The sequence below is a fragment of the Bubalus bubalis genome, chromosome 10, assembly GCF_019923935.1.
Source record: "Bubalus bubalis isolate 160015118507 breed Murrah chromosome 10, NDDB_SH_1, whole genome shotgun sequence".
Taxonomy (NCBI): Eukaryota; Metazoa; Chordata; class Mammalia; order Artiodactyla; family Bovidae; genus Bubalus; species Bubalus bubalis.
Window position 1 is genome coordinate 22,190,973 of NC_059166.1, and position 12,993 is coordinate 22,203,965.

At 39.2% G+C, this 12,993-nt stretch overlaps 1 protein-coding gene across 13 annotated transcripts in view; it reads right to left on the bottom strand.

The window, feature by feature from the left end:
- The window catches only part of UTRN (utrophin), a 561,026-nt gene that overhangs the window by 296,728 nt on the left and 251,305 nt on the right, over positions 1–12,993 (bottom strand). For all 13 annotated transcript variants that reach the window (XM_025295004.3, XM_045161922.1, XM_044924139.2 and 10 more), the window contains 2 exons: positions 12,481–12,630; positions 8,894–8,969 (listed from right to left, as the gene is read on the bottom strand). In XM_025295004.3, the coding sequence (XP_025150789.3) occupies positions 8,894–8,969; positions 12,481–12,630 (226 nt within the window). The remainder of the gene's footprint in view (positions 1–8,893; positions 8,970–12,480; positions 12,631–12,993) is intronic.

The following is a 12,993-nucleotide window of genomic DNA, read 5'->3' on the forward strand; positions in this document are numbered from 1 at the left end:
CCCAGGTGGCACTAATGGTAAAGAACCCAGCTGCCAATGCAGGAGACCACAAAAAAAAAAAGCAGCTTCAATACCTGGGTTGGGAAGATACCCTGGAGGAGGGCATGGCAACCCAGTCCAGTATTCTTGCCTGGAGAATCCCATGGACAGAGGAGTCTGGCAGGCTACGGTCCATAGGTCGCAGAGAGTCGGGCATGACTGAAGCGACTTAGCATACACACAGCCTATTTGAGGGCCACAATCATTCAAAAGCAACTAGCAGTAACTAAGACTGACATCAAGAGAAAATTTTTAAAAATACATCAATCATGAGAAAGTTAGGAGTGTTATTTTATTTTATCAAGATGTTTTTGCTTTAACTATAAAGCCAATTTATCTGTAATTTTCTGTCCTTTTTTTACTTAACTTTATAACATGAGTATTAGTAATTCTTAATAAACATCATTGTGAATACATAGGTAATAATCTTTATTTACAGTCACTAACTTTTAGTTACCCCTTTTCTTACAGCTGGATACTTAAGACTCCTCTTGAACTTCTACTTTAAAAAAGATTTGCAGATACAGTCAACTAATATTTGACAAGGGAGCCAAGAATATACAATGGAGAAAAGATAGTCTTTTCAATACATGATGCTAAGATAATTGGATATTCACATGTAAAAGAGTAAATTTGGACCTATGTCTTATACCACTTGCAAAAACTAACTCAAAATAGATTAAAGACTTAAATGTAAAACCTGAAACTATGAAACTCCTAGAAAAAAACAGGAAATAAGGCTCCTTGACACAGGTCACGGTATTGATTCTTTGAATAAAGCTCCTTGACAGAGCTCATGGTATTGACTCTTTGAATATAAAACCTGAAGAATATAACTGAACAAGTGGAACTACCATCAAACTAAAAAGCTTCTACACAGCAAAAGAAACCATCAACACAACAAAGTGAAAAGACAACATACACAGAACAGGAAAGAATAATTGCAAACCATATCTCTGCTAAGGGGTTAATATTGAAATATATATGTATACACATAACTCAGATATTAAAAAATGAGAAAAATCCTATCATTTGAGATAACATGGATGGACCTTGAAGGTATTATGCTAAGTAAACTAAGTCAGCTGCTGCTGCTGCTAAGTCGCTTCAGTCGTGTCTGACTCTGTGCGAACCCATAGATGGTAGCCCCCCAGGCTCTCCCGTCCCTGGGATTCTCCAGGCAAGAATACTGGAGTGGGTTGCCATTTCCTTCTCCAATGCATGGGAGTGAGATGTGAAAGTGAAGTCACTCTGTTGTGTCCGCCTCTTAGCGACCCCATGGACTGCAGCCTACCAGGCTCCTCCGTCCATGGGATTTTCCAGGCAAGAGTACTGGAGTGGGTTGCCACTAAGTCAGCTAGAGAAAGACAAGTACTGTATGATCTCTCTTATATGTGGTATCCAAACAAGAAAAAAAAAAATTCATAGGAAAAGAGATCAATCAGACTTGTGGTTAAGAGAAGTGAATGGAAAGGGGGAGGAGAAATAAGAAAAGGTGGTCAAAAGGTACAAACTTCCAGTTACAAGATAAACACTAGGGATGTAACATACAACATGAAGGCTATAGTTAACCCTGCAATGAGATACAGAAAAGGTAAGACAGTAAATCCTATGAGGTCTCATCATAAGAAGAAAATGTTTTTCTCTTTTCTTTTGTCAATTATGTGTATATGAGAAGATGATCCATTTATGATAATCACTTCACAATACATGTAAATCAGACCATCATGCTATACACCTCAAACTTATAAAGTGATATATGTCAGTTATTTCTCAATTAAACTGGGGGGAAAAAAACTAGGTTTGAAGATGCAAAGTAATAGGGTATGAAACCCAAAGTTAGTCATAATAAGCTAAAAAAAGACTTTGCAATTCTAATGTTTCTATTAGTGCCAGATGCTGAGCACAGCCTCTCACAGGCAACAAAGAAGGGTGGAGGATGTAAGCGCCTCACGAAAAGCGGCACTATGACTAGGAGACGCCTGCTGGTGGAATTCCACTCAGTTCACTTAATGCATAAGTCCTGACTATTCCTGTTTTTAGTTGCCTTTCTTGATCTTCACAGGTTCTAAGACAAGAATGTCATTTTGGGCTGTCCACCTGATATATTTTCCACTTAGACTTATGCCACACACTTAAAGACAGAGACTGTAGTCTTTCTTCTCTGTGATTGAAGCTTTTAGATTATTGACTCAGTCCATTCCTGCTCACTGATTTTCAGTACAGATTTTACAAGCACAGAAAGCACAAGCCCTTGGTTTTGCTTTTGCAAAACCTTGACATGCTGGGCCCACAGATTTGATCTGGCACATAAGCTAACTCTGCCAATGTAGGTCAAAGCTGATGAATACTTGGCACAAGGGCTGTCTCTTTGTCCTCTTTCTTTGCATCGCAGACATTTCTAACAATTACAATTTTTCTCAATGACTTAAAATGTACCTTCTCAACACAACATTCCATTGAGCCACTACCAATCAAAAGAAATCAGTAAATACATTAAAATCTTTAGCTTCCATTCATGGCTCTAAGGGACCTGAAAATTAAGATATTTTCTGGTCATCCATCAAAGTCCATTCAGATACTCTAGATTAACCCTTTCCTTCCCTAAATAGTCAAGTTTTGACCTAAACTTGTATGTGATTACTTTGCTTTTCTTCTGTCCATATGTAGGGGCTGATCAGCCATATGTAAACATTTAGATATAATATTCCAAGTTCAGAGAAAAGCTTGATAAATCAGGATCCCTCCCATCAATAAATTTAATTAACAGCATTATAGAGTGGTTAGTAAGACTTTTAACTCTTTGTTTTTCGAAAGAACAAAAAGAGCTTAAAAATCATTATTCTGAAAGCTTTAACACAAACTTTTTATACCTAGGTGTTTAACACTTGTCAGTTTTCAGGTAAGCTATTATCAACAAAACTTAACACAGGTACAGTTATATCTATCAAGGATACTTTCAAATTCCTATCACAACACTGAAAGTCAGAGAACATAGAATACTCCTAATATGAAGGAATATTAAAGAAATTCAACACAAGTGATTTTTCTGTTAGTCTTTGCTTACTTGTCATCTTCTAAATGAGGTCTCATGCCTCTCTGTTTAAAATCTCAATATTCTCTCAGCACACCTGATTTCTTCACGTGTTCCAGAGCCAACTCAGTGGCACAGTCTCTCTTACACATCTGTTTCTCTTCTAACATACCACATATTTCATTCATTTATGTGTATTTACTGATGAATCCCTGACAGTTAGAACTATACCTGGCACACAGTAGATGCCCAATAAATATTTGTTGAATTTTTAAAAAAATAAAAGAACTTGCAAAAACAAAGCAACAAAACTAGAAAAATAAGAACTTGTAAGATGTATCTTTACATTTCTTTATAATTTTGTATCTTTACATTTCTGATTGCCATCTTAGTAGATAATCCCCAAAACAGAATCACTGGAGTAAAAAATATGAAAACATTTAATGTATTTACTACTAATTGCCAAGTCTTTTTCCTTAAAAGTTGGAAATGTTTAGAAAAACCCCAACAGGTTTGTAACTTGACAAAATTATATATTCGAACTCTGATTTTAAAATTAATTTGGAAAGAAAAGGGTCAAGAACAGTCAAAACAATTTTTTTTGGATAGAGGGTTATGCCCTACCAGATATTTAGTTGTATTTCTCGGCTAATAATGAATGATTAACTTTGAGTATTATAGATCCAAACATTCAAATAGACCATGAGAAGAGAAGAACCACAGTGCACAGGTGGCAGAGAAACCTGACCTTGGCAGAGACCACACTGGAGATCAATGAAGAGGAATTCACTGGTCAATAAGTGATGCTGGGAAAAGTCGTGACCCATGGCTGCAGTTGGAAGGTAATAGAACAGATTTTGATCTCATATGTACCTTAGGAAAGCTAATTCTCTGTTGAATGAAGGACCTGAATATGAAAACTAAAATTGTAAAATATAGAAGAATATCTTTATGATTTCAGAGGACTAAAGGAGCTCTAAAATAAATCACAAAAAAGAAAGCTATTAATAGATCACTAATGTTTAAGAATTATGAAACTAGTACCACAAACAAAAATTTTAAAAGCCACAGATTAAGGGAGAAGGTAGGACTTCCCTGATAGCTCAGTTGGTAAAGAATCTGCCTGCAATGCAGGAGACCTTGGTTTGGTTCCTGGGTCAGGAAGATCTGCTGGAGAAGGGATAGGCTACTCACTCCAATATTCTTGGGCCTCCCTTGTGGCTCAGCTGGTAAAGAATTGCCTGCAATGCGGGAGACCTGTGTTCGATCCCTGGGTTGGAAAGATCCCCCTGGAGAAGGGAAAAGCTATCGACTCCAGTATTCTGGCCTGAAGATTTTCATGAACTGTATAGTCCATGGGGTCACAAGGGGTCGCAAAGAGTTGGACACGACTGAGCAACTTTCACTCACTTACTCACCATTTGCGATGCACATTCCAGACAAGGAATTAGTAACTTAAGTATTTTTTTAAAACTCAAAAGACATCAACCAACAATCCACAGAAGAGGAAGTAAGAAAGACAGTAAACATACTTTTTAAAGGCTCAAGCACACAGGTAACTGAGGAAACACAAATTAAAATCAAGCACCCTATCTCCACAGGTCACATGTTCCAAATGTGATGTCTGGGGATCTCTGGGTCCTGAGAGATCCTTCCAAGCAATGTGAATGCCTAAACCATAAGCATCATCATCGTAAGTTATTTGCCTCTTCCTGCTCACTCTTTCTCAAATGTAAAGTGTCATTTTACCCAAGGCTACAAGATATATGATATCACAACTGAGCAAATACAGAAGCTGATACAAGAATTCAAGTTTCTTCACTTATGCCAGAAATTTGAAGATTTTCAAAAATGTAATGCTGTCACTTTTCTGATTTTTCTGTTTCTTATGTTAATATCTTATAAAATATTTTGTTGACAGAATGTATTTTTATTATTGTCTTTTGAACAAATTAATAAATAATCTTTGAAATTTATCAGTTTTACTTTCTAATTAGGTAAACACTGATAAACATAACACACAAACAAAAGTTCTTTGGGGGTAATCAATAATTTTTAAAAGCATACAGGAGTTCTGGGGAAATGTTGGAGTGCTGAGAACAATGTAGAACAATGAGTGGAAAGGTTCATATTCAGCAGGTGGATAGGTAATCTGGAACAACTAGTCTAGACTGCAGTTAATGAAGTAAAGTTGCCAATATTCACCATGGTCACCCCAGTAATTCACCATGATATACCCTGGAGAATAACTCACCCATCATTCTGCGTGATCCTCACTGTTACTTTTTGTAGTTTTAAAAAATTGAAAACAACCTACATTATCCATCCATTGCTTCATCAACATCTATTAAAAACCTGCTATATGCAAGGCACTTACTAGATGCTACAGATATGGGAATGTGTAAGACTTCCCTGGTAGCTCAGACGGCAAAGCATCTGCCTACAATGCAGGAGACCCGGGTTCGATCCCTGGGTCGGGAAGATCCTCTGGAGAAGGAAATGGCAACCCACTCCAGTATTCTTGCCTGGAAAATCCCATGGACAGAGAAGCGTGGTAGGCTACAGTCTACAGGATCACAAAGAGTCAGACATGACTGAGCGACTTCACTTCACTTTTCACTTCAAGACAAAGGCCTTGACCTCATGGAGGTTGCATTCTGATGGGAGTCGATGGATATATGAAAGTGAAAATGTTGGTTGCTCAGTCATGTCCGACTCTTAGCGTTCCCATGGACTGTAGTCTGCCAGGCTTCTGTGTTCGTGGAATTCTCCAGGCAAGAATAGTGGAGTGGGTTGTCATTCCCTTCTCCAGAGGATCTTCCTGACTCAGGGATCAAACCTGGGTCTCCGTCATTGTAGGAAGATTCTTCACCATCTGAGCCACTAGGGATGGATATATGGCATACAGTAAATCTAATGCAAGAAGCTGGAGAGAGACAGGATGGATCTTGGAGAGAAGATGTAACTGAGTTATGGTGCTCAGGTCAGGAAAGGCCCATCTAAAAAGGGAATATATGAGAACTAAGTGAAGTGAAGATGTGAAACATGTAATAACTGAGGGAAGGACATGTGGATAAGAAAGAAGAAATAGCAAGCACAAGGGCCATAAATGGAAATGTTTTTGACATATTAGAAACAGCAAGAAGACCAGTATGTCTGAAGGAGAATGAACAAAGGAAAAAGTGGTAAGAAATGGGATTACAGAGATAGGCAGCAGACAGATCATACATGGTCTACTGGACCATGGTAAGGGAGCAGAAATCACTTATGTATGGTGGAAGTGATTAAAAGACTGAAATCAAAGGAATAATACATCAAACTTGTTTTCTAGAGCTATTGCTTGGCTGCTATCAGAATAATTGATGAGGGATAAGATAAAAATAGAATCCCAACAGTAAGTTAGAATATTACAACAATCTACATGAAAGATAAATAGTTTAAGATCAGGGAAGTAGTTGGGATGGGCCATGGAACTGGAAAAAGGTGGCAATGGATTGGATATGAAACCCAGAGAAGAGTCAAGGGTGACTCCAAGTGCGCTGGCCTAAGTGTCTAAAGTCATGGGACTGGTGAACAAAGCTAGAGAAGAAAGTTCTGAGGATTGAGGTATACCCATGCCGTGAAATACCATACATCAGTTTAAATGACATACTAGATCTACAAGCATTGAGATGTATGCTAATGAGAATGATCCAGTAGAGAGGAGACAAAGAGGATCAGTTAAACTCAAGAGAAGATGTGATCCGTAGCACAAGTGGAGGAGGAGATGGCCTTCAAAATGGAGACTCTTCCACTGAATAGGAAGAAAGCATGTAGTTTGTGGGTATACCGGAAGGTAGGTGGAGGGAGTCTGTGATGGGAAAAAGAAGACCTCATTGAATAAACGGTACTTTAGTTTTTAAAAATGAGATGAGGTCATTAGTAGAGATATGAGCAAGGGGCACTCAGAAGAAAGTGCAGCGGGTTGCTCTTCAGTGCTGAGTGCCCATCTGAGCGCAGTCAGCCAGAAGCTAGACTGTATACACCTCAAAGACAATACACAGGAGCAAGAAGCACTGCATGGTCCCATTTACAGGAAATATCCAGAGCAGATAAATCCATCGAGACAGAACACAGATTTGTGGTTGCCAGGGGTTGGGGCTAGAAGGGAAGGGAGACAAACTGTTGAGTAAGAGTTTTTACTCTGGAGTGATGGAAATATTTTCAAACTAGACAGAGGCGGTGGCTGCACCACACTGTGGAATGTCCTTGAATTGTTCACTTTAAAACAGTTAACTTTATTTTTTAATATAATTTTTAAAGGAATAATAAAATCTGAATTACAATACTGTATAGGAGGCACAGAACACACTGGAATTAGCTTCAGGTTTCACACTTCAGGGAGGAATATCTTATGAAGAATAAACTAATGCAAGGTGTAGTTTTGCTGGCAGCTTTTTGTACTTTACTTTTTATTTTTATTGTTTGGATATATATTTTTAAATTTTTATTGGCGCATAGTTGATTTACAATGCTGTGTTTTTTGTACTTTTAAATATGCATTCAAATTTTCCCCACTCCTTTGCCATAATGATGTTACATAATGATGTAAGTCATTGGCACTTCTCTGCAAATCTACAGCATCAGGCCAAACAGAAAGAGAAGAATAGTATATGAATACAGATGATGATATTTTCAAAAGAGAAAGCGTTCTTCTAAATGATAACCTAATGTGCTTTTGCAAAATGCATCAGGCCTTTTCCCTATGGTTATGGAGTTGAACTTGAGGTGATAAAGCAGCAGGACCCAAATGCTAACCCAAGTGTTTTGGATCTTGATCGACAAAACCAATCAGATTCCAGGTATCTCCTGTACAAGGTACTGGGAAATACAATTAAAAACTGAATACAAACTTGGTCCTGGACAAGCCTCCAATCTCAAAAAAAGAAAAAAAAAAAAAAAAAAAAGTCTTGTCATGCATCAGTTCCTGACTCCAGAAGGGGAACAGGAGAAAGAAGGCTGGAGTAGTGAGAAGAGAGCAGGAGGAGGAGGGGCAGGAGGAGGAGGAGGAGGGGCAGAAGGAGCAAGAGGGAGAGCAGGAGGTCAGAGGAGGAAGGGGAGAGGCAGCAGATGGCACACAGGAAGCAGACAGGGTTAATCACATCTGAGGTTCTGCCTGGTGACTCAACAGCTCCAGGAGAGCCAGCCAAGGTGGTTTAGAGAGCTTGCAAAGCAGTGATTAATTAGCAGAGGTCACAGTGGCTACGGGGCAGTAGCCTGCACTCTAGTCTCAGCAAAGAGAAGGAAATGAATAGTGAGAAAACACTTCATTCGCCTAAGTGATCAGCATTTGTCCACAAACAGCCTCCCTGAGATGGACACCTCTTCCGAATCCCCGACTCCTGCTCCCAGGGGTATCCAAACTTTTTGTTTTCAGTCATCATCAGCGCCTAGTTACACATCTCCAGAACATGCCAACACAATGACTTACCATTGATTTGCTGAAAAGCTGCATGTTGCTAGAAAACTATTCCCCCAACGTCCCCACCTTGCCTCTCCCCTCGCCTTCAGCAAGCTCTTTTGGGGCTCAGGTTCCACACTGGCCTCAAAAAAGGCTAAAACTCTTAATTCCTATGAGAGGAAATGCCTTGCACACACTAGGCAGTGAAATACATCTTGTGTTTAGAGACGATATTCTTTTCAAATGATTGAAAGCAGAATAATAAGTCATAACTGCATTGTGTTTTTAAATAAGTTTTCCTAATTCACATACAATGCTCATAATCATAAAATTCTGCTATGTTTATAAAAAATTTTGTGAAGGAAAAAACTGTATCTTACCAGCAATTCTCATCTGAGCAACAGAACAGGGATCCTGGAAGCGTTCCTTCAGCACACCAGGCACTTCTCTGCATATCTACAGCATCAGGCCAAACAGAAAGAGAAGAATAGTATATAAATATGGATGATTATATTTTCAAAAGAAAGCGTTCTTCTAAATGATCTTGCTGCCGTTTTCCTGCCCCACTTCAATGCCTAAGCTTCTGTGTCCACTTTCACTATCCACTGCGGTCTTCCCTGACCCTCAACTGACATCAAGAACGTCATCCAGTCCTTAGCTGGCCTGCTCCTGTACAACATTTAATGCTGCCACTCCCTCTCCCTTGATTCTCTTGGTATTTTACAATGGTGATTTTACCCCCACCTCTGTGATAGATATTCTATGCTTGATCCTGGCCTCTCTCCCTGGGTCCTGGTTTCTAATTGCTTCATTTATCAAGTGGAGTTTCAAGAGACTGATGACTTTCCAAAACAGATCTTCAGTCATACTCTTCCTGTCAACTGTATATTCAGATATGTCCAAGTGTGGATCCATCACCTGTGTCCCTGACATCTTCTTCACTCTCTGTCTCCTCTAGCTCCTGTCATTTATGCTTCTTTTCCCTGCAATGTCTTTCCCTCCAATCCTCCATCTGACTAATACTCATTCATCTTTAGTAAATTAGCTTGGATATGAACTCCACAAAACCTTCCATGGCTACCACCCAAAATTAGGGAGGTTCTCCACTTTTATATTCCCACAGATACCTCCTTGTTATAATTGCTTATCTACCTGTCTCACCCACAATGAGCTCTTTGGGTTAAGGAGCATTTTCATATTCTTGGCTACATTTCCAGGTACCTGGCATAAAATGAGAGCCCAGTAAAATCCTATTGAGCAAATAAAAGCATGAATGAATGAAAAATCCAGATTAGTATTTCCTAAAATGTGTCTGTTGAAATTCTCTACATGATAAGCCTTGTTTTTGCTTGGTCCTAGATTCTCATAACTCACATAATTAGTGTAGAATCTACATGAAGTCCTGCGATAAAGGAAGCTCTGTCTGACATTGTGCTCCCAAAGTGGCCACCATGCCCTATTCTACACAATACCCATTGACATCCTTTGTGTTAAATAAATACATGTGCTCCGACTGAATATGCACAAGCTGAGTCTGGCATGTTGGACACGGGGCCAACATGTCTGAAAAACAGCAAGGAGAAAGCGTAGCAGATGAAGTCAGGGAGATAACAGGAAGCCAGAACACGATCAGCCTCATAAGCCACTGTCAGGACTTTGGCCATTACTCTGAATGAGATGGAATACTATTAGCGGGGTTTTCTCAGGGGATTTACTTGACCTGAATGATTCTTAACAAATACTTTGGCTGCTTTGTTAAGAAGAGACAGACAAAGGGAAAAGTGAGGAAAATGGGAGGCCAATGAAGTGGCCATGGCAGGAATCACACAAGAGATGACAGCAATGATCATCACACGGGAAACAACTTAGTGGCCATGGAGGCAGTGAGAAGTGGCCAAGTTTATGACATTTTGCAAACCTAAGAAAAGATGAAAGAATTGCCCAGAGAATACTCATGTGCCACTCATATTGACATTTGTTAAAATTGCTCCATTTGCCTTATTGTGTATCTACTCCTGTAGCCTTCCATTCAAACCGTCCATCAACGAGACAGGAATTTTCAAGGAGAAGCTGATGATGGTGACTCCAGGGTTTATTCGTTTGTTTGCTTTTCACTGAGATATAATTCACATGTCGTAAAACTGAGTCCAGAGTTTTGGCATAAACCATAGTAAGGATGTGATTACCAGTAACTGAGGTGGGAAAAGTAAACTAAGACCCCAGAGGGAGGTGGAGTCAGGTACTCAGTCTTGTATGTTAGTATCAGATGCCTGTTAGATATTGTAGATATCAAAGTACAGATGCTCAGCACGCAGCTGTGATGAAGTCTGAATGCAGAGAGAGGTCAAGGCCAGAGATGCAGCTGTGTGAGTCATCAGTAACAGTGACCCATAAAGGCAATAGTTCTCAAGCAGAGAGGCTAGATCAATAAAGCACCTAAATCATTAGATATAGAAGGATGGCTATCATTTTAAAAGAATGGAGAGGAAGAAAAATGACTGATATGGGTCCTGTCCAAAACAAGACAGAAACATATCTGTTCAATGTCCCAGACAGACTTCTTACTGAGTATGTGCTCATCTGCTCAGTCATGTCCGACTCTTTGCAACACCACAAACTGTAGCCCGCCAGGCTCCTCTGTCCACAGGCTTTTCCAGGTAAGAATACAGGAGTGAGTTGCCATTTCCTACTCCAGGGGATCTTCCCAACCCAGGATCAAACCTGGGTCTCTTGCATCTCCTGCATTGGCAGGTGGATTCTTTACCACTGTGCCACCTGGAAAGCCCCATTGTGCTATGTGCCCAAGCCAAAATAAATAGAAACCTATTACTTTACCTCTGATTCAACTGCAAAAGAAGCAATGGTATGAGAAAAAGACTTTATCTTAGTCATATTGGTAGCCACATACCATTACAACCTACTTCAGTTCAGTTCAGTACAGTCACTCAGTCATGTCTGACTCTTTGCAACCCCATGAATTGCAGCACGCCAGGCCTCCCTGTCCATCACCAACTCCTGGAGTTCACTCAAACTCATGTGCATCGAGTCGGTGATGCCATCCAGCCATCTCATCCTCTGTTGTCCCCTTCTCTTCCTGCCCCTCAATCCCTCCCAGCATCAGGGTCTTTTCCAATGAGTCAACTCTTCACATGAAGCAGCCAAAGTATTGGAGTTTCAGCCTCAACATCAGTCCTTCCAATGAACACCCAGGACTGATCTCCCTTAGGATGGCCTGGTTGGATTTCTTTACAGTCCAAGGGACTCTTGAGTCTTCTCCAACACAGTTCAAAAGCATCAATTCTTCGGCACTCAGCTTTCTTTATAGTCCAACTCTCACATCCATACATGACCACTGGAAAAACCACAGCCTTGACTAGATGGACCTTTACTGGCAAAGTAATATCTCTGCTTTTTAAAATTCTATCTAGGTTGGTCATAACTTTCCTTTCAAGGAGTAAGCGTCTTTTAATTTTATGGCTGCAATCACCATCTGTGGTGATTTTGGAGCCCCCAAAAATAAAGTCTGACACTGTTTCCACTGTTTTCCCACCTATTTCCCATGAAGTGATGGGACCTAGTAAATACATGCTGAATGAATAAAATCATTTAAAATAAATCTATATATATGAAAAGTCACATGCAATATCACAAAGTTATTTTAAGGCTTTCATTTTTCAGAGCATAATTATTAGCATTTTATTGCCTAATTCTAATATACACTCATTATTTAATATAGTATATAATATATAAAATCTTCTATGCCAAAAAATCCCATGTGAAATAAGTATTCTTTGAGAACATAAGCTTCCATCTATGACAGATGAAAAAAACATAATTATCAATACTAGTAAGCATTAGTAAAATGTGCCCATATTTGGGTATACTTAAAACAGTTGCATAATCCCACTTCTTTGAGAACAAAGTCAATAAACATGAAAAAGGTATCACAGTAATTCTTAACACACACCTTATTCCATGACAAATTTACAGTTCTTAAGCTCTCTGAAACTTTTTCTCTTTCATGTAAACTCAGACTTTTATCTGAAAGCATTTCCAATTCAGTTCTATTCAACCACTTGAGTTTCTCAGCTTGTACATCCATCTCCTGGGTTAAGTCCTAAGGGAGTCAGAAGAGAGGTATGGTTAAAAGGTTGTCATACCAGGGAAAGATCAAGAACTGTGTTAGAAATCTCTATGGGAAATAGTCCTATAAATGTGGACCTTTAATTTCTTAAATGGAAAATAAACTTCTAAGAAACCTGAATTGACATTAACAAACTGTAACTAATTCAGGAATGAACTCCCACTTCCAGTAAGCACTGTGTGAACATGAATTACTACTCCCAACCTGCATCTCTTAACAGGGTCATATAAAATCATATTTAACTTGACAACTTAATATTCTGTTCTTAGATTAAAAAATAAAAATGGTGTTTATTCTAACAAAAGGCCAAAAATCCCCAGAAACCACAGAAGCATT